The sequence below is a fragment of the Doryrhamphus excisus genome, linkage group LG15 (genome assembly GCF_037039965.1).
Source record: "Doryrhamphus excisus strain RoL-2023G ecotype Guam linkage group LG15, RoL_Dexc_Guam_v1.1, whole genome shotgun sequence".
In the NCBI taxonomy this organism is placed as follows: Eukaryota; Metazoa; Chordata; class Actinopteri; order Syngnathiformes; family Syngnathidae; genus Doryrhamphus; species Doryrhamphus excisus.
Window position 1 is genome coordinate 15,150,001 of NC_136371.1, and position 21,116 is coordinate 15,171,116.

Consider the following 21,116-nt stretch of genomic DNA (forward strand, 5'->3'; position numbering starts at 1 on the left):
GTTGGCTCAGGCCATGATGCCAGGTTGTATGTTGAGTTTAAATGAAATACTTTGGAAAGATTGGGCGGGCCGTATTCAAACACTTGGCGGGCCGGATGTGGCCCCCGGGCCATAGTTTGCCCACCCCTGCATCCTCCGGCTGCCAAGAATACATAACTTGCTTGCATAAGCATTTTTTTTTTACTAATAAAAGGTCATAGTCAACCACAAAACAGTCCGGTAAGTACAGTAAATGTTGAAAAACCACAAAAGAGACCAATGTGTGCACGCCAACCTGCTCCAATAGTTGCCTGAGTCGGTGCAGTTGGGACTCCAGCTGTTTGTTGTGGTCCTCAAGGATCTGCATCCGGGCCTCGAGGCGCCCCTTGTGCTGCCGCAGAAGCTTGGCCTCGGCGATGAGCTCGGCGTCCCGCGCGCGCTGCGGCGACACCGGCAGCATCTCCGGAGGCGACGGCAGAGGGGACAGGCCTTTCCTGTCGTGCGCTTTCTTCAGACGGTCGTACTCGGCTTGCAGCTTCCTGCGGCAAAGACCAGACGGGAGTGAGATGATCCGATCACTCCATCAAACTTTCTCCAGCGGTGGGACCAAAGATGACTTAGCCAAACCTGTTTTCCTGCTCCAAGTCGTTGAGGACACGCTCCAGCTCTCCCTTCTCCTCCGTTTCCATGGAGATGAGGATCTGGGCCGGGCTGCGGGGCTGGCTAAGGGGAGAGCCTTGGTTCAGAGACTGGCAGTAGTGTTGGATCAACATGTGCTCGTCATCACTGTAAACACACGTACAGCACAGAAAAAACGCACAAATGAGTCAAAAAAGCGGCTGAAAAAGCAGCAGAAAGGACGTCAGCAAAACAATAAAAACACAACTCAACGTCCATTAGAAGTATTGTCCAGCCTACTGCATATTTGGAACGTTCAATATAATAAACATTCAGGTCCAGCCATCTTCCATTTTTTTGGGGATAAATTGTTTGTTTATACGTCATAGGAACGGAAATGGAGAAGAGTAATGTACATGACAGACAACAAAGTGATTCAAGAGTCACTTTAGGAAAATGTCTGCAATAAAAAATGGTTAAAAAAAGAACTCACAATGTTGGTGTACAGCAAATAAGACATGACAGAAGGTCACATGAAGGTCATTTCTTGCACATACCCAAAAAATCTAAACAATAATTATCAGTCTAGCATGCACATGCATTAAGGGGCATGCACATACATAAACAGGCCGTGTCTCAAATGGGATACTTCAGAATGTACAGTACCAATATATCCCTGCTTGGATTATGTCAATATGGAAGTCATTTTGACAATTATAAAATGTTTTTTTTTTACACATGGCTGATGATCCATGAACAGATGGAATGGAGGGCACTGTGTTTAGGTTACATTTCCATTTTGCATCGCACAGAAACCATGGTGTGTTCAAGGACCGCCGAACAATGTTGAAGTTCTATGTGAACAATGAAGTTCTAAGTGAAGTATTTCCATAATGCCTCATATTAACTCACTAGCAAGATCTCAGTGTATAGACTGGTCATATATCTCATCTCGTTTCATATTATCTACATACTGTATTGTATATAACTCTGGGAAAAACTGTTGATTTTGTTAATACTTGGGTTGTTTATATTGTTTATTTTGTACTTTGTACTGCTTAACTAATTCTGTACTCTTGCTGCTGTGCAATGCAAATTTCCCCACTGAGGGATGAATAAAGGCATATCTTATCTTATCTTATCCAAGTGCGGAATCCCAATGCTTGACAAATAAAAACATCAAATGAAACATAAAGACACTAAGAAAAATTAGTTTTTTGTTTTGTACATGTACGCTGTACATTTTCCCTGTATGTGTTTCCTGCAGAAAAAATGGCCTGTTTTCAGAAGAAAAATTTCCTTAAAAAAATATTTGCTTTACCAAGAATGCTAAACTGCAAATGTGCAAGGATCCATTACACACTTTGGTTGAACTTTTGGTTCCAGAAGTACATTTGCACAAGGTAAGAGTCCTATATTCATTATATATATTCCTATATTCACTATATATATATATATATATATATATATATATATATATATATATATATATACACACACACATATATATAAATACATACATACACACACACACACATATATATATATATAGATATATATATACACACACAACATTTATACACACATACATTTTTTAAACATTATTAGAGCCCTCTAGACATGAAATAACACCCCTATTGTCGCCTTTACACTCCCACTACCCAATATAGAAGATGTAATAAGAGTAAATAAGCCATTTAAAACATAAATGAGACTTGTATGTGTGTGTTGGTAAAAATGTGTTCCCTCAGGGAGCTAAGAGAAAGGCGGACAGCCTGGCGTGGATTACAGTAGCCCGTGTTTTTATGAGGGATTATTGTGTGTGTTGTGAAATCATTCAAACCTGCAATGTAATAAAGGCCTGGTCTTTTAGTCTGGTGCTTGTGTGTCTCATCCAACATTACGGTAAGATTCATGACACCAAGTGAAGCGACCAGTGTAGAATACTACATTTCAACACGTTTGAGTGTGTCATAAGAATGCCTTCAATTTGTATTGAAGTTCATTTAGCCATTTTTATGCTTGAAAATGCTTCATTTAGGCAAAACCAGTAAAATGTGCAAAAACCAGTAAAACGTTTGAGTGCAACATGTGGGTCCTGACAGAATTGAGACGAGATTTGATTTGAGACACTGCCGGCCATCTTATCAAACCGGCCAATGGGGGTAAGGAAGGAAAAGCAGCCAGCCAATGGGGTGAGCGGTGGCAGAAATAAAGAAAGCAAACAAAAAGCGTTCCTCACATGCTCTCATTGGGTGAGATACTGTCATTCAGATAACAGCCATTACGGTTCTCCATTTCTGCTAACCTGCAGAGGGGGAAGAAACAAGAGCAGTCAGTTGCAAAAACTCACTTTTTGCAAAAATGGTGGCATACGGCATGAGCCTTAAAACACACACAGACAAAGGATCCCGCTAATATATAGCAAGCATCCAGAAACAAACAAAGCATACTAGCATACTGTTCCCTGAACACCTCCATCAAAAGTCAGCATAATTCATACAGCTCTTGTATTGATGGTGTAGGTTGTGGCCCTCATGTCTTTTTTTTTAGCTGCCGCCCTCGACGTGGAGAGCCAGACTGATTCATGAACCACAACCTGGAAAAGTTGCAGCAAAAATGGCACGATTGACTCCTTGCGGCACCTCAACAATGTCCATGTATTTTTTCGAGCGGTGGAGGGTTCATTCTGGCACTCTGCATGATGCAAGCCGACGTTCCAAGATGGCCTTATACTCTTGGAATGAAATCAATAATGCTCTCAAAGCCATGACTCGTATATACGTATGAGATATCGATCATGTAAGCCAGGGGTGGCCATACAGAAAAAGTCAAGGATTGGTGTCGGCACTTCATATATTTTCTACGTTAACAATCGATCCAAGCCACTTTGCAAAAAACAACCCCTTCAGTTTCGGCCATTTTACACACTTTTGAATGATCGTCCGAGGCACACAGAATATTGTGTTCTATGGTTATATAAACCATAAACAACACAATGGGTTGTTTTACATCAAAATAGCAATTTATTTACAAATATAACACGAGTCGAGTGGTTAGCGCGCAGTTCAATTCCACCCTCGGCCATCTCTTTGTGGAGTTTGCATGTTCTCCCCGTGCATGCGTGGGTTTTATCCGGGTACTCCGGTTTCCTCCCACATTCCAAAAACATGCTAGGTTAATTGGCGACTCCAAATTGTCCATAGGTATGAATGTGAGTGTGAATGGTTGTTTGTCTTTATGTGCCCTGTGATTGGCTGGCCACCAGTCCAGGGTGCACCGCACCTCTCGCCCGATGACAGCTGGGATAGGCTCCAGCATGCCCCGCAACCCTCATGAGGATAAGCGGTAGAAAATGAATGAATGAATTCATGTGTGCTAAAATAAATGCAGTATAGTAAATCCAATATATAGAAATCCCTCGTTTATCGCAGTTAATTGGTTCCACCCCCCGACCCTCGTGAGGATAAGCGTACAAAATGAATGAATGAATGATCCCTGTCGGACTCTTACCACATGCACTTCCTCCACCTTGTGGCCGTTTTTATGGCTTAAAATTGCCACTAGTGGGGAATTGCATCATCATTTCTTTCTGCTTTTTGTACAGAAAAACAACGATGACATATAAATATGTCTTTCGGGCCAAGCAATTCGGGTTTGTAAAAACGTAGTGAATGAGTTAGTTATTTTTTCTGGATTTTTTCAACATTCTGTTTTACTTTGTTACAATACATCTACCATAAAGATGGGACTTTTATCATCATAAATATTTTCCAGGATGGTGGATGCTTCAGTATCGCTCCAAAATCTCAACATCAAATAGTTTTGGTGTCTGGAAAAGGTCAGAAACCATGTGCAAGACTGGTAGGGTGCTGGATTCAATACATAGGTGTGTGTGTGTGTGTGTTTGCGTTACCGGTTGGCATAGTGCTCAATCCGCGTGTGCGTGTCATCGTGCGAAAGCTGAGGGGATGAGCCAGGCCTGCGGAAAAAAAAAACCCACAAGGGAAGAAGGGGCCTTGGTGAATACAAGCAGGGACTCATTAATCCGCATGAATGCCGCCTGAGCCCACAGGGGGGCAGTGTGCTGTGGTGTAACTAAGAATCTGCTAGAAGAAAAACTCCCTTCTGCTGTCATTAACACGGCATCTCGGAGGACTTTATGCGCCCGAGCTGCTACACTTCGATAAAAAGTCCTGAAAGCGCCTCTTTATGTGAAGAAATTCAGTTTTATTTCATCGAGCCATTGATAGCAGGGTTTAGCTGAGATACTAAATGCTATTCATGCTATAAATGCAGTAGCTTTTAGCTGATGTCCAAACTGGAATTTCTCCTACAGTGATCCCTCATTTATCACGGTTACTTCAGTGAATTCTGTGAAGTAATCTACTATTTTCATATTTACAGCACAGAAACGTATACAAGTTTTAAATATGATTTATTTAACATTATTAGAGCCCTCTAGGCATGAAATACTTCCAGCTTTGGTTTCATCAACAGTAACACAACATCTCTGAATGAGTCTTCCGAATTTCTCCTACAGCGATCCCTCATTTATCACGGTTACTTGGTTCCAGACCCGACCATGAGTGTAGTACTGAAGTAATCTACTATTTTCATATTTACAGCACAGAAACCTGTATACAAGTCTTAAATATGATTTATTTAACATTATTTCAGCCCTCTGGGCATGAAATAACACCCCTATAGCCATCTTTACATTGGTACTACCCAATATGGTAGACATAAGAGACAATACATATTTGACAAAAATAAGATATAATATAGACTCAAGAGTTCCGTGTTGTCGTTTGTCTTTTTTTAACTTCTTGTTTTGCACAGACCCGGCTATGGTCTCATCAACATTAACACAACATCTCTGAATGAGTCTTCCGAATGCCTTATATTTTTACTTTAGTACATTCAGCCATTTTTTTGCCTAGTTTAGGCAAAAAAAGATAAGCAAAATGTGCTTAAATTGGCATCTTTTTTTTTAAATAGCAGGATTATCTTAACTGATTAACTGTGATAGGGTGAAACTGCAAAATTCAAAGCATGACAACAAAACATGTGACAGTGTGTGTGGACTCACGCATGATCCACAGGCCAGAAGTTGATCAGTGTGACAGGACTGGAAGACAAAACAACAAATGACACAGACTGCAGAAGAAAGAAACTACCACATTTAAACTACGTCTAAGTAGTTCTAAGGTGAGACTCACGTTTCCATGTTGTCGCCCTCCAGGATGGTCTGGACCGGCAGGTAGCCCATGCGCGGGTGTTTGGCAAAGTAGCGCTTGGTTCTGAACTTGTTCTTCAGCACCTTGGCAAAGTCCCTGACGTCCTCCCCCGACGTGGTCTAGGCACCAATGCGTAACATTAAAATGGGGTTTGATAGATCCCCGCGTGTCAACAGAGAAATCTAGTATGTGACTTGTTGGGCATACGATAGATCATTTATGAACCTTATGAAATGCTAATGGACAGAAAAGCAAGGATACAATACAATAAGTATACTGTGTACTTCATTCTTGAGTGCACAATTTGACAGTGCAGTGCTATCCCAAATTGATTACTGTCACACTAACCGGAAATAATTAGCAATATTTACCTGCTTCTTCTTCTTGTCTTACTTATGGCTAAAACTACAGTTCCCATGATGCTTCAGGAAGAAGTGGAAGATATCACATTTTGAATATCTAGTGTAGAATATCTTCTGATTGGATGCTCAGTCCGACAACCATCACTACTGTAAATGTTGGATTTTGTGTACGTTGATTAGTTTGCTTCGTGTTTTGCACGTCCACACTGAAAGAGTACAAGTTTGTGAGTTTTTGTCTTGTCAAAGAGTTACTCTAGATGCCCTACACCTCGGTCGTTACAGAAAGTTACACAAAGTTTTGAAAGGCTGTACTACTACATGATGAACGGGCCAACTGAGATGCAAGACACGGGAGAGAAACGTCAAAAGAGGCGGTTCAACTGCGAAGACGATGGATTTAGCTCCCAGGAGGAGGATGGAGAAATACGCAGAAATTTGAATACCCCAACCAAAAAGTGTTTTTTTAAATCTAATTACTCGATTAATTGAACAAAAAATAATCAATAGCTGCAGCCCTAACTCTAATTTTTTAATTTCAATCATCAAAAGCAAAAGATTTGCCTGAAGCTTGTCTAACACACTGCTGATTTATTCATGAAAAACTAAACTATTACCTAACAACAAAGCCACTCCCCTGGGAAACACAACGTGATTGCTGGAGGAAAATAATGAATTGAAGACAACATGCTGGTTAGAAAAACTCCAAAGTACTATACAAGGACTATGATGCCCCTGAACACATCCCAGCAGAGTGGACCCCCACTGGAATACAGGAATTTGGCCCATTTTGGAGCTGTGAGCGTCACAGGAAACAATCAGTGCAATTTTGTCTTATTTGTACACGTTAGGGACGGCCATGACATTGTTTGATTTTCGATTGGGGAAATGATGATGCACTCAAGCACCATTCCAACGTGTTGCTTTAAAGCAGGGGTGTCCAAACTTTTCCATCGCTGGCCATATACTGAAAATATTTGTAGACGCACACAGGTTGACTTGCTAAGAAGTTGAAATGTATATTTCAAGAAAAACTATATCATTATTAGTATGAACGTCGGTCTTGACAGCTTAAAAAAGGTTTCTCTTTAATATACAGTATATGTGACTTCCAAAGATATAACTTTTTCCACAACCTAATTTTCCAAAATTGACAACATTATTTTGTTGGGTTTCTCATATAAAAAATGTAATTAAAAAAAAGTAAAACATTTTTCCTAGGGATATCCGATCATTAGGCCCTGTGATTGGCTGGCCAGCATGCCTGCGACCCTCGTGAGGATAAGTGGTACAGAAAATGCATGCATGGATGCAGTAATTATCAGTACCGATAATTATCGGCCTGATATCAGCATAAAAATGCAATATCGGTTGATATCGGTATCTGATTTTTTCCAGATCATGAAAACAGATATTAAAAAAATGCTGTATACAACGCATACAGTATGTGTTCATGCCACCACAGGAAATATGTCATGTCACACATGTCGGTATCGGATTATATCGTATCGGAAATTGAGAGTATGAGAATATCAGCATATGGGTTTTAAGGAAAAAAGCCAATATCAGACATCAACTCCATACTCCTAAAATGACATTATTTTTCCTCAGTTTATCGTCGTAAATTGCAATTTTGTTTCCTCAGGAGAATGACATTTTTCTTCAAATATTTTGAATTCATTGTCATCAATAAAAAAGTCCAACTATTTAAATTTTCTTCTCATAATATGTTAGAAGTTGAAAAGTTTTCTATTCAAATGATATATTTTATAATCTGCCGCGTACCACGACTGGCCCCTGAGCCACGCTTTGGACACCCCTGCTTGAAATGAAATTGTGCAGATAGATGACAGTGAGTCTGGCACCTTCACTTGGTGTGTGTACTGCATGTACAGAGTGTGACTATAGAAGTGGAGGTTCATACCGGCGTGCAGTACTCCACCATTGGGTACTGCATCTTGTGTCCCTTGGCAACACGACCAGAGAAAAAGCAGCTTTGGCAAATGTCATAGTTGAAATGTTTCAGACTTCGGTATCTGTGCACAGAGAGAGAGAAAACCAAGAGAAGGGAAGGTGAAAAAAGGGGGAGGTCTAACTAAGCAGCAAAGGAAGGCAAGAAAATGAATCAATGAGGACAATCTACGGCTCATTAGAGCAGACTGGGGAAGACTTTCGGCCTAGATCCAAAAAGAGATTTATCGGCTGCCGTTTTGGATCTTAAATAAAATGTACCGTCTTGTCAAGAATTGAGCGCAGCTACACCGTCCTCGGATGAAAATGATACACGTGCTGTGTTATTTTGATAGGACGACGGCACAATGGGCCTCGTGCTCTCTTTCGGAGCATTTTTCACACTCTAATTTCCCTTTCATGGTAATGGCTTTCCTTTTCTTTGACACATCATGAGAGCACTGCTTGTGCTTGGGATACTTCATGAAGGCCAAAATGTTAACCGAAAAGGTCAAAAGCGACCTCCTTCCTGAAATTCCACAAAGCAGGACTACTAAATAAAATACTTTAATAGTTAGACCATATAAAACCTGTTTATGACTCTCTGAATACATTTGTTAACACTATTAGAGCCCTCTCGACATGAAATAACATCCCTATAGTCTCTCATATGACCCAGAGTATAGTACATAAGAAGCGGAAATAAGATATAAAAGTCAATAAGACTTGCTCCTGTGTGTTGCTGTAAATAAGTTCCAGCACTAGAGGGAGCTGAGTGGCAGGCAGGCAGGAAGTGATGTTGGGGGTTCCTTACAGCCGCAACAGTTGCACATGTTAGGGATTATTGTGCCGGTTGTGAGATGGCTCAAATCTGCAATAAAAGCCTGCTGTTCCGGCGATCAAGTCTGGTGCCTGTGTGTCTCACCAAACATTACTGGCACCTAGTGACCCATTTTATACTTTTTAAGTTTTTCAATGCGTTTACATATATTTACATATATTTATACTGTTATTCTGTATATTTTGTATTTTTCTTTCTTTTTTAATAGATGTGTCTGCACCTACTATACCAAAACAAATTCCTAGTATGTGTTTGATCATACCTGGCAATAAACCCTTTTCTGATTCCGATTCTGATTTATGAATGCCTTAGATTTTTTGTTGTATGTTATTTTTATGCTGGAAAATTTTTCTTTCAAGCAAAATAATATGCAGAATTTGCTTCAATATGCATTTTTTTTACGAATAATTGTATCCAACCACAAAACAGCATTAGTTATTAATTCTGATATTTTTTTAAACCGTGTTCGCGTGAAGCCATAAAATTTCAAGCGCAAAGCGGCGAGGGATTACTGTATTAATAATTGATGTGAGCGTGTCGTAGCATGAAATGTCAGTCAGCTAGGGCCGGCTGTAAAAATACAAATACAAACACTAAAAATGATCCGAATTCAAAACCCACACCACCCTGGCTCACCCATAACATTCGTGGGTGTGATAAGTAACACCTGATCTAATTCATGCCATCACGCAAAGTGATTGATGACTGACGCCACGCCACCTTAGTAGTAAATAATCAGAATGACTCGAAATAAGCCTTGAAATAATCCACAAATGACAAGGTTGTAAAAATGCAGAATAGAAGTGATGGGACCGGCAAACTGGTGTGGGGACGCCCCAAAAGACACAAATTTGAAAAACGGGCATAAACAGACATTTACATAATTCTAGCACTAGCATGTGTAAAACCTCCAAAATCAAAAGCTATTAAACAAACACTTCCAGGATTTCTTTCCTGTAAATGACTTTCAAAGTAATTTAAAATTTTCATGACTGTACAAAAAACATGAGCTGCTAAACACGGTAACAAGTTCGGTTGAGCACAATGGGGTCCAATCTGGGCGCCCCCATGTGGCGAGGAAACGCTGCGTGCTGACCTGAAGCCGATGATGGGACACTCTTTGCAGATGTTGCACTTGGCCTGGTGCTTGGCCGTCTCAGCGGCAGCCACGCGGTGCAGCACGGGCAACCACACCATGGACTGAGGCTCCAGGCGCATCCAGTCCAGGAACATGGCGGCTTCCAGCTCGGGTTTGTTGTTGGCCTGGCGGACACAGGGTAATGAATATGAATAATGAATAGGAATATTTGAATTGATTTACTTTAAACCATGACAAACATTACGAATATCTGGGTTAATTGCTTTATTTTTTACTTTACACCATGACAAACAATACAAATATCTGGGTTAATTGCTTTATGTTTTATTTTGTAATTATTATTAGTATATACTTATCAATTATTGGTTTTATTTTTTACATGATTTGTATTAATATTTTTAGAATATTTTTTATTTATATAGAATATTTTTATGTATATTATATTATTAATATATTATTTTCCAAAGTTCTTTCCAAAGTATTTCATTTAAACTCAACATACAACCTGGCATCATGGCCTGAGCCAACTTTTTCATGGTTTAAGTAGCTGTTTTATCAATTTCGTTATTTGATGTGGTCTCATGAAAAAAGGGACACAAGCACATATAATTATTAAAATATTATATGATATATTATTATATATATTATATTTTATAAATTATATATAAATAATACATATTTTTATATAATAATATATTGAATATACTACATATATATCATGAAAAGGGGGCACAAGCACACATAAAATATTATAAAATAATTATATAATAATAATCATATAATCATAATAAATATTATATTCTATATTATTATATAGAATATAATATATAAATTATATATAAATAATAAATAAATGTTTTAATATAATAATATATTATAAAATAATAAAAGTGAGTGTGAATGGTTGTTTGTCTATATGTGCCCTGTGATATATACAGCTGGGATAGGCTCCAGCACCCCCCACGACCCTTGTGAGGATAAGTGGTCAGAAAAAGAATGAATGAATGATTAATAAAAATAATAATAATAATAATAAATAAAATAACAATACATTTAATTTATAACGCACTTTACATCAAATAAATGATCTCAAAGTGCACATTTAGCAGATTGCATGACATTTTTACAGATACAATAATTCCAGATGGACTGTTACGTGTAAAATATATAGTCTGGCCCCCTCGTCAATTTTGTTAAATCAATGCGGCCCACAAGTCTAAAAGTTTGCCCACCCCTGCACTAGATCATCTTCTTCAAAAAGGCCACTAGCGACAAATCTTGTGACTTCTTTCTGCTCTTACTGGACACTTTAGGACTGCCATGAAAGCATGCATATCTCCTCTCAACGAGCAACAGGTCCCGCTGTGGGCCGCTTCTCCATTTAAAACATCTAAAATCCAATTTGTGACATTAAAAATGACAAAAAAAGATGCAGAAAGTGTGAGTCTGGCAGTCTCATAAGCAGATGCGTCATGGCCAGTTATGGTGTGGGAAAAGCTGGCATATGTACTGTATGACACATGCAAGACATTCTATTGAAATCAAGGGTGTCAAAGGAGACAAAGAATGGATGACACTTACAAACTGGAAGCAGCTCCGCACAGAGGGCTCGATGTTGGAGCCGCCGAATGAGGCCACCTCGCCAAGCTGCCGCGGGATCTGGATGGAATCGTGCAGCAGGAGGCCGAGGCGACGCTGGTCGCAGAAACCGGTCGCACTCGCAACCTGTCTGAACAAGACTGTACGGAGAGAATAGAGAAGAGAAAATAGTTTGTGCGTCAAATGGTTCGTTTGGTGGGCACATATTTAGCCTGGACAAGTCAAGAAAGGTTCTGGGGGGGTCGAGAGAGAGATTTTACCAACATGATGTTGCTGTGACATCACTGCTGTTCTAACTAAAAGAACATGAGGCATTTTTAGGCAAGTGAGCGATTACTAGCCTAGTAGTTTGAACCCTTCCGAAGATATGAACTGGCCACAAAAGGTGGTTAGTAGTCGGTGGAGAAAGGCTTGTTGGTAAAGCAGTGGTCAGATGTTTCCTACAGCCACTCACCAGGGATTTTGGTCAGGGAAACATCCCCAAAGTTGAATGTTTCCTTCCGAGCAAAGGTGTTGTTGCACGTCTTTGCCTCCAAACACATCTAGAAGCCAAAGAGCTCCATTGTGGTGTCATGTGACCACATCACATTCTCCTAAGGTTATGTGAGTCATTCAGGTGCCGACTATAAAACATTCAGACGGGTCTGTACATGTGTCTTCTTGAGCTGGGGGACCTTACGGGCACTGCAGGAACTCAATCCGGGACAACAGCAAAATGTCTTACTATTTGCTGGGTTTCACCTGACGTTGCAACACAGTCTATCACAAAGGGAAGAAACAGTGTTTCCTTGTCGAGTGGAGCCGAGTATGGACACGCTCCAGTTTACAGTGCACAACAACAAGCACCATTTACACTAAAATCAAAGTTACAACATTGTTGCAAAATGGGAATGTGCACTGCAGAAATAATAGCCTCAAAACAGAAAACTATATATATTTCATGTCCTCATATTGCATACAATGCTCCTAGTGTCCAATTAGTCAACAAACTAATTAATAAACTAATATACAAAGCACCCTCGGCCATCTCTGTGTGGAGTTTGCATGTTCTCCCCGTGCATGCATGGGTTTTCTCCGGGTACTCCGGTTTCCTCCCACATTCCAAAAACATAGGTTAATTGGAGACTCTAAATTGTCCATAGGTATGAATGTGAGTGTGAATGGTTGTTTGTCTATATGTGCCCTGTGATTGGTCTTTTAGCTTTTTTTGGAATAGGCACCAGCATACATACGATATTTTTAGTGTGTTTACTTGCGTAAATATTTTTATTCTGTTTTATTCTATTAATGTTTTCATTCGATGTTTTACACTAACAGATCTGCTACTTTTGTTGCATGTTCTTAGCCCATATAATAAAATAAAATAAATAAATAAATATATAATAATAATAAATATAAAAAATATATATTAATTATAATATGTATTACATTATATATAAATTATATATAAATATTAAAATTATTATTAAATTATTATTATTAAAATAATAAAAGTGAGTGTGAATGGTTGTTTGTCTATATGTGCCCTGTGATTGGCTGGCCACCAGTCCAGGGTGTACCCTGCCACTCGCCCGAAGACAGCTGGGATAGGCTCCAGCACCCCTGCGACCCTCGTGAGGATAAGCGGTAGAAAATGAATGAATGAATGAATATACAAAGCCTGCTCTGTTGCAAGAAAACAAATGGAAAAGTCACAAAAGAGGAGAAAAGTCTATAACGCGTATTCGATGGCGGTCTTGACACACGCCTGCATCCGCCGGAGGCTTTGCATACGCACCTCTGCCTGCCTCACAGTGCAGTGAAACACCTACAAGAATGTATTCATCCAATCGCTGCTTCTCGTCTTGTTTTCAGCTATTCTATGTCTTCGTGCCTCTCACTATGTACGCTCAAACTATTAAAATTCACTTTAATCCTCAAATTATTGCGTCGTCGCTTATGCTTGTCCTCCGACTCTTCACCGGACGTCTTCATCTGCCTCTATGTCACATGGTTGAAACCCAGCAAAGCTTGTCATGCTGACTGTGCTCCAACTCCCTTGACATCAACCGGCTCCTCTCTTGTCATTCAGGCTTGCTCCGTCAGCCTTCTCACAATTGTAAACACAACTGGGCAGGTCTACAATTTGTCCCCCTGACAGCGCTTTGGTCTTGCATATGGTGGTGGAGGTTTGGATGGAACGGAATATTGTGCCCCCCCCACCATTAGAGAAGCACTGGTTCCCAGTTGAGACCGTTTAAAAACCGACGCTATAAACTATAAAGGTCGAACGCTAAATAGTGGATAGGAAGCCATGTTAGCCAGAGTTATCAGAACATCATAGCGTTTACTAAGCGGCTAATCGGGTTGCTCTGATGTCATATCTGTATCGCTCCAGAGGGCACGTTTGATTAGACTTTGCATAGCATCTTGAGATGAAAATTGATATCTAATTATAACTAATGAGTATTGATAATAAGGTGTGCATGTGTATCTTACATCTGTATTTATCCTCCAGGTGAGCCTTGCAGAGTGAGACGATTCCAGTTTTGAATGACAAGGTGCGGATCTTTCCAGTGCGAGCGCTGAAATACAAACCATGAAAACAAGAAAAGTTGGAGCCCGGTTTGGAAAAAAACAAAAAACAAAAACGTGGTACCCTAACACCACATCTCCACCTACGTGTCGTAGACGTTGAGCAGCCAGTTGAGGCACATGTCGACGCAGAGCGGGACGCTGACCAGGTGGGCGTGACTCTGCTCCAGCCGCTGGTACAGGCTGCTAAGACAGGCCACCAGCTGGGAGATGTCCAGCAGCTGCTCGTTTTGCTTCAAACCGTGCTGGTCGAATACCTCGCACGCCGTCGGCATGCTCAGCAGGTCCACTGGAAACAAAGACACAAGAGGATGTGACAACGGCGGGTTCATCCGCTCCGAGTTGGAATCTGAAGGATGCACAAGGGCAACGGCGGGAGGGTGAACCTCACTCATTGGATCAATAAAGCTGTACATTACTCATCATCATCATCATCATCATCATCATCATGCATTAAGACTTCTCAAGCGGAAGGAAGGATGACTTCATGCAGGGATGCTCGACTCTGGTGCAGTTTGTCAAATGTGACGGTGGAGGAGTGATTCCTATTCAGTCGGTTATGCGGCACATGTCTGTATCCGTGTATCGATGATCGGTCCTATCTCTCCGTGAAAGCACACACACACACACACACACTAACACTTGCGTACACTTGGAGGAGCGAAGTGACACAGCAGTATATTTTTGCGGACTGAGTTTTTCTATTGCTTGCTATTATGAACTATTTCTATGACAACTGTTGAGGAGTGATTGCAATACAGTCGGCTATGCTGCACGTTTGTATCAGAGTGCACACACACTTACAACTGTGTCGACTAGGGGTCGCATGAATTATGTGATGTAGATTGGGTTTTTTTGGGCACACAAAATGTATTTTATGAAATTAACTTTGGAGGAGCGATTGCAAAACAGTTGAATGCGCTTTGCACGTACACTTCATTCATTCGCTTTTCCTCACGAGGGGTGCTGGAGCCTATCCCAGCTGTCTTCGGGCGGGGTACACCCTGGACTGGTGGCCAGCCAATCACAGGGCACATATAGACAAACAACCATTCACACTCACATTCATACCTATGGACAATTTGGAGTCGCCAATTAACCTAGCATGTTTTTGGAATGTGGGAGGAAACCGGAGTACCCGGAGAAAACCCACGCATGCACGGGGAGAACATGCAAACTCCACACAGAGATGGCCGAGGGTGGGATTGAACCCTGGGTCTCCTAGCTGTGAGGTCTGCACACTAACCACTCGTCCGCCACACAAAACGCACAAACACCGCATGTCATTTCTGTCCCTACATGGTTGCCTTTATAATTTATTGTCTACGCTTCAAGTAAATGACACATCTGGATTTTGACTGTGGACTAATTTTGAGTCTTTCCATTGCTTTCTATTATAAAAGTGTGTCTAATGTAACCATGGAGGAGCGATTGCAAAACATCCATCAGCTCATGGAAGAAGTGATTGCACTAATTTACGTTTATTTGTCTTTATTAAGTGCAAAAATGTGCTTTTGGGTCAGCGAGTGCGTCATGTTTTTGATATTTTTCATATTTTCTTCTGTCTTTGTTCATGTCATTGAAAAAGTCCCCCGTCCAATGAAAAGGGCCTACAAAGGCACAGAGGAGAACACTTGAGTCATGAGATGCAAACCTCAGTGATGCATAGATGAGGCACTCTACATGCATGCTATCTATATCTACAGCTGGTTAGTTTGTATGAGCTCTGTGTGCTTGTGTGGGTCTGCATGGGTCTCCAGGTATTCTGGCCTCCTCCTATGGTCAAAATACACAGCAATTACTAAATGACCCGTCTAGCATGTACTTTTCTGTTTTGAAATATGGCTCGTTTTCTTGCCGCATCGCTGTTTCACAGCAATTTCCCTGATGTTGTGGATTATTTCTGAATTCATTCATTCATTTTCTACCGCTTATCCTCACAAGGGTCGCGGAAGCTGTCTTCTGGTGAGAGGCGGGGTACACCCTGGACTGGTGGCCAGTCAATCACAGGGCACATATAGACAAACAACCATTCACACTCACATTCATACCTATGGACAATTTGGAGTTGCCAATTAACCTAGCATGTTTTTGGAATGGGGGAGGAAACCGGAGAACCCAGAGTACAAACGAGATGGGATTGAATTCAGGTCTCCTAGCTGTGAGGTCTGCGCACTAACCACTTGACATTCTGATGATTTATCTTGTGCAATGTAACTTCTGTCAATTATTTTGCGATGCGATGCTTTGAGTTTGACTTGTGGACCACTTTAGGTCTCTGAGGTTTGTCTGTTCCCTACTGTTACAATAGGAGGAGCCCTGTCCCCTCAAGAAGGTCAAGTTCATTTTATTTTATTTTTATATAGTGTCAGATGACAATAAAATTAATTTAAGGATGTTTTTATATATAAAAACAAGTCTAGATATGATTTTCTTAAAGAAACTCAATAACCTTATCTTATTTGCATAAGACCCTGTTCACCACAAATAAATCAGGTGCAACTTTTTATTTTTTTACCATATTTGCCGTTAATCATCCCTTCTACTTCCAGCTTCGTATATCACAGCTTCAGTCTATCACGGCTTTTTAAAATATATCAACTAATCTATCAGCGCTTTTTCACGGCTGACTATGGCCTATTAGTAAAAAAATGCATATTCAAGAAAATGTTATGACTGTTTGGCCTAAATGAAACATTTAGGTCACTAGGTGTTACATCGATGAGACCACAAGAAGTACTGTCAGAAGAGGAAGGGAAAAAAAATAACTATGCAATGCTGATGTCTTATTTCATATCCAGAATAATGTTAGAACCCACATTTAGAAGGTTGTAAACAGGCAAATAAAGACTCCTACTTCACGGAAATTCATTTATCACGAACCAATTAACCAGACACGCACACACGCTCTGTACAAGTGCATCCCGAATGTCGCTGTGGAACTCCAAACCGAGTGCACCAACAAAAAATGGATGGAAAGAGACAATAGCGCACTTACGGCACAAAGCTTTCTGCAGGCGTCTGAGTTTCATTGCTGTTCGGTAGGCTGAAAATCGAACGTTGTTCAGGTCGGCTGGAAAAGAAAGAAGAGTCAGAAAGGGCATATTGGTCTATTTGACAGAACCAGACCTGCACCGCTTGGAATGAACCCAGACACCCCATGTATCTAAATCCATCGGTACATTTGCATGGCCTAGCATCACCTAGCAAAAAAGTGTGACATACACATGCCAATTATTAATATTGCTCCTTACATGCATTGTCTTGTAAATGTCTTACCCAGAGACTGGTAGAGTTCCGCCATCTTGGGATGATCCCAGCATGTTGTCTGGGTCTGGTGGCTGTTTGAAGAGAACATAAGATGGTTTGTTTCTGTCTCGCATTCTCACTTGCTTAAAGCTTTTTAGGGCTACATAACAGTATGCTATGTACAGTATGCTATGTACAGTATGCTATGTCATGTTCCATTCAGTCTATAAAAAAACAACAAAAAACTCATCTCTACCGTACCACATTTTGGCAGGCTCTGATTAAGAGACCGACTGTACTGGTATGTAGCGCTGCAACAATTAATCAACGATTAATCTATTATCCAATTAATTAACAACAATAATGGTATTTGTTTAATCATTTTTAAATTTATAAATGTAAATATCCTCAATTAGCCTCTCAAACGTGAATATTTCTTAATTTCCTTAGTCATCCATGAAGGCAGAGCTATTATCTTTGTGTGTTAGGCAAAACAAGATATTGACACACATCAGCTTTGATTTTGGAAAACAGTGATGGATATTTGCGCCTCTTTTCTGACATGTTGCAGACCAAACCACTAAGTGTTTAACTCGTACTGATTTGGTCCGTTTAGGGGCTAACCGATAGCAACCAACAAAGATTAATCGACTAAGGAAATAATTGTTACTTGCAACCCGAGGGATGGTACCTTAAGTAAAACCCTGGCAGTTGGTTTGCATTACTGCATACTTTAAGTATGATACCAGGGTAGAACGACAGAACTCATAAACGGAATAGAATTTTACTAGGGATGCTGTGATCAATGGACCAATTTCTGTAATCGGTACAGGCCGATAAACACCTTTCAAAGCCGATCACAAAAACCCATCGGCGTGCGGCGGCAAATACTACACGCCTCGTATTGTGTTTGATCACTACCAAACATATCTCCATCCCACTATTCCATGCTTTGCCTTGCGATCACTGGGTTTACTTTGTATCAGAGGGAGCTAGCTAGCCTGCTTTTGGTCTTTAGTCCAATTGTGACTTTTTTTTAAAACTACAGTCACATTTTTAAAACAAAAAAACAATGCAGTTAAAACACACGGCCAAAACGGGATAGCAAGAAACACCCTAATGTCCAATAAAATATCACTCAAAACACATCTTTGTCACCCAGGCTCACACTCCTTTTTACCAATAACTGGTCCCTTGACAAGTCACTGCAACACCTCGACCCCCTGGGATCTGTTTGTGGACTTCCACTCGGCGTTAAACACCAGCATCCCTGAGATTCTCCACCAGAAACTCCCCCAGCTCGCTGTGCCAGCCTCCACCTGTCAATGAATCAACAGCTTCCTGACTGACAGGAACCAGCAGGTGAGGCTGGGAAGCATCACATCCAGCACCAGGACCACCAGCATTGACGCCCTCCAAGGGTGTGTTTTCTTTCCCCCTCGACACTAATGACTGCACCTCAGGGGCAACCCTTCTGGGACACGACTGAGGTTTGCAGACGACACGACAGTCATTGGTCTGAATATTGACAGGAAGTTGATCAACTGATCCTCTGGTGTCGTCAGAACCCTCTATCAATCATTCATCTGTCGTGGTCAATCATTCAGTCTGTTCTGTGCACTTCCATCACTGTCTGGTTTGGATCTGCAACCAAACAAGACAAGGAACAGACTCCAAAGAAGCATTAAATCTGCAGGTAAATAATTGGAGTTGACTTTCCCTTTACTGTATTGGTCCAGGACCAGGAAGTGGGCAACGAACATCACAGACTCCTCACACCCCGGACACAAACTGTTCAAAGTAGGTGCTACAGAGCACTGTATGCCAAAACAACTTTCTTCCTCCAGGCCGTCACTCTGATCAACATTTATTGACCCCCCCCCCCCAAAAAAAAATCACATGAATGTAAATCCTGTTTCCTTAAAGGCCACCGTTTGGTCCAGTGGAGCAGCAGCTTTGTTTGGAATATGTTGGCCCAAGCTTTGCAGTTAACCTTCGTCTGGGCAGCACTTCAAAATAATAATCCTTACGCCACCTTGTTTTGCAGCAGGTCCCCCGCACTTCGGCTAAAGAGCAGTGGGTCCCGCGGTACTCGAAAATCACAGGCTGTACAAAAATAGTCCAGCCACTCGGCTCACCGTTGGTTTTATGCCGAGAGCCGCTAGTACACAGACACGTAACAAGCAGAACTGAGCGGCGCAGGAATGTGTTCAATTTCCCCTAACTACCCTCATTATTATATATTAGCATGCACACCTGACAAGCACTGGCACAATATGGTTGCCTGCAGTTAAGCCACACCCAAGCAGATGTCTCACTCACATGAATCACAGAACAACAAAAACCTTGCAAGGCGCTTTGAAAATTGACTCTGAAGAAAAAGCATGGCGGCCCACGGTCGAGTCAATGTGGTGGTGATGCATTGTTGGTTGTCAAGATGCGAAACCTTGCCCAAAGGCAAGATCAAAATCCTTGCCCACCTTTCCCCAAGGCAAAAAAAACAAACAAACCCAAAATCAACATCAATGTTTCCGTACCGCAAGCAGGTCACTGCTGCATGGTCAAGTCAACAATCTTCCATGCAGAGGAGCAATTGCATGACTGAAATATCTATTTTCAATGCCGCTTATCCTCACTAGAGTCGCAGGTATGCTGGATCTCACGGGTGTCTTGGGGCGGGATACACCCCGGACCGGTCGATGAATGAAACAACACATCCTAATTCTGACTTTGATTGTGATTTCCTTTCTTTCTAATACTTTCCATTATGACAATTTGTGAAATGCAACTGTGGAGGAGCAATTACAATACATAGAGGTGTCCCGATTTATAATTTATATCCGGTAACAGTGCGATATCAGCGGATTTCATCGGCCTGCACCTAAAATCTCCAATACGCAGAACCAAGTGTGATCCAAAACATCAATTTGAGTGATACCAACCACTTAATCAAGCCTTTTCTAACAATGCTCACGACAACATAAGTAATAAAAGTATGTATCATGAACATACAAGGCAGCAATATCGATAACAGGAAGTGAAAAAGTTGTATCGAGACACCCCTAGCTCTACGCTGTGTCATTAGCCACGTTTACATGAGGAGTTTTTCTCTTTCCGAATGACCTTTCCGAAAGCAATGGTATACATGGAAAGGAATATTCCAATGGCGTGTCTACATGTGCCGCTCTAATCAACCAGAATATTCAACGGAGCATGTGCAATAAAACGTAAACACCAACATCACGTGATACCGACTTCCTCAACTTTTTCTTTCACTTGTTGGAATAACTCTGTATTGAAATTTAGTTTGAATCAAAAATAAACTTTCCGCAGCAGTCGAGTGCCGATTGCTCGCCTCCATTTTTTTTTTATCGAAGAACGTCTCGTGTTACGTCATATCTCAGCATTCGCTGAAAGAACGCACCCGGGAACAGGAAAAGATAAAGTTCAATCTTGCTAATATTTTATAATTACGCTCGGCACATGTATTTTCTTTTTTAATAAAACTGGACTCTGTTCCACAGATGGCGCTGATGCACACGAAAGCTGCTTGCCAACCGCCAATAAACAACAGAAGAAGAAAAACACCACGAAGAAGAACGCAGTCT

At 41.0% G+C, this 21,116-nt stretch overlaps 1 protein-coding gene across 16 annotated transcripts in view; it reads right to left on the minus strand.

Moving 5' to 3' along the window:
- The window catches only part of dmd (dystrophin), a 185,484-nt gene that overhangs the window by 6,710 nt on the left and 157,658 nt on the right, over positions 1 to 21,116 (minus strand). For 15 of the 16 annotated variants that reach the window (XM_058052507.2, XM_058052503.2, XM_058052501.2 and 12 more), the window contains 13 exons: positions 17,539 to 17,600; positions 17,258 to 17,332; positions 14,347 to 14,548; positions 14,164 to 14,249; positions 11,668 to 11,825; positions 10,084 to 10,250; positions 8,121 to 8,232; positions 5,820 to 5,956; positions 5,690 to 5,728; positions 4,514 to 4,579; positions 2,840 to 2,905; positions 607 to 765; positions 275 to 518 (listed from right to left, as the gene is read on the minus strand). In XM_058052507.2, coding sequence (XP_057908490.2) covers positions 275 to 518; positions 607 to 765; positions 2,840 to 2,905; positions 4,514 to 4,579; positions 5,690 to 5,728; positions 5,820 to 5,956; positions 8,121 to 8,232; positions 10,084 to 10,250; positions 11,668 to 11,825; positions 14,164 to 14,249; positions 14,347 to 14,548; positions 17,258 to 17,332; positions 17,539 to 17,600 — 1,573 coding nt within the window. Of the gene's footprint in view, positions 1 to 274; positions 519 to 606; positions 766 to 2,839; positions 2,906 to 4,513; positions 4,580 to 5,689; positions 5,729 to 5,815; positions 5,957 to 8,120; positions 8,233 to 10,083; positions 10,251 to 11,667; positions 11,826 to 14,163; positions 14,250 to 14,346; positions 14,549 to 17,257; positions 17,333 to 17,538; positions 17,601 to 21,116 lie in introns of those variants that run through there. The other variant, XM_078796699.1, reaches the window with a different exon arrangement.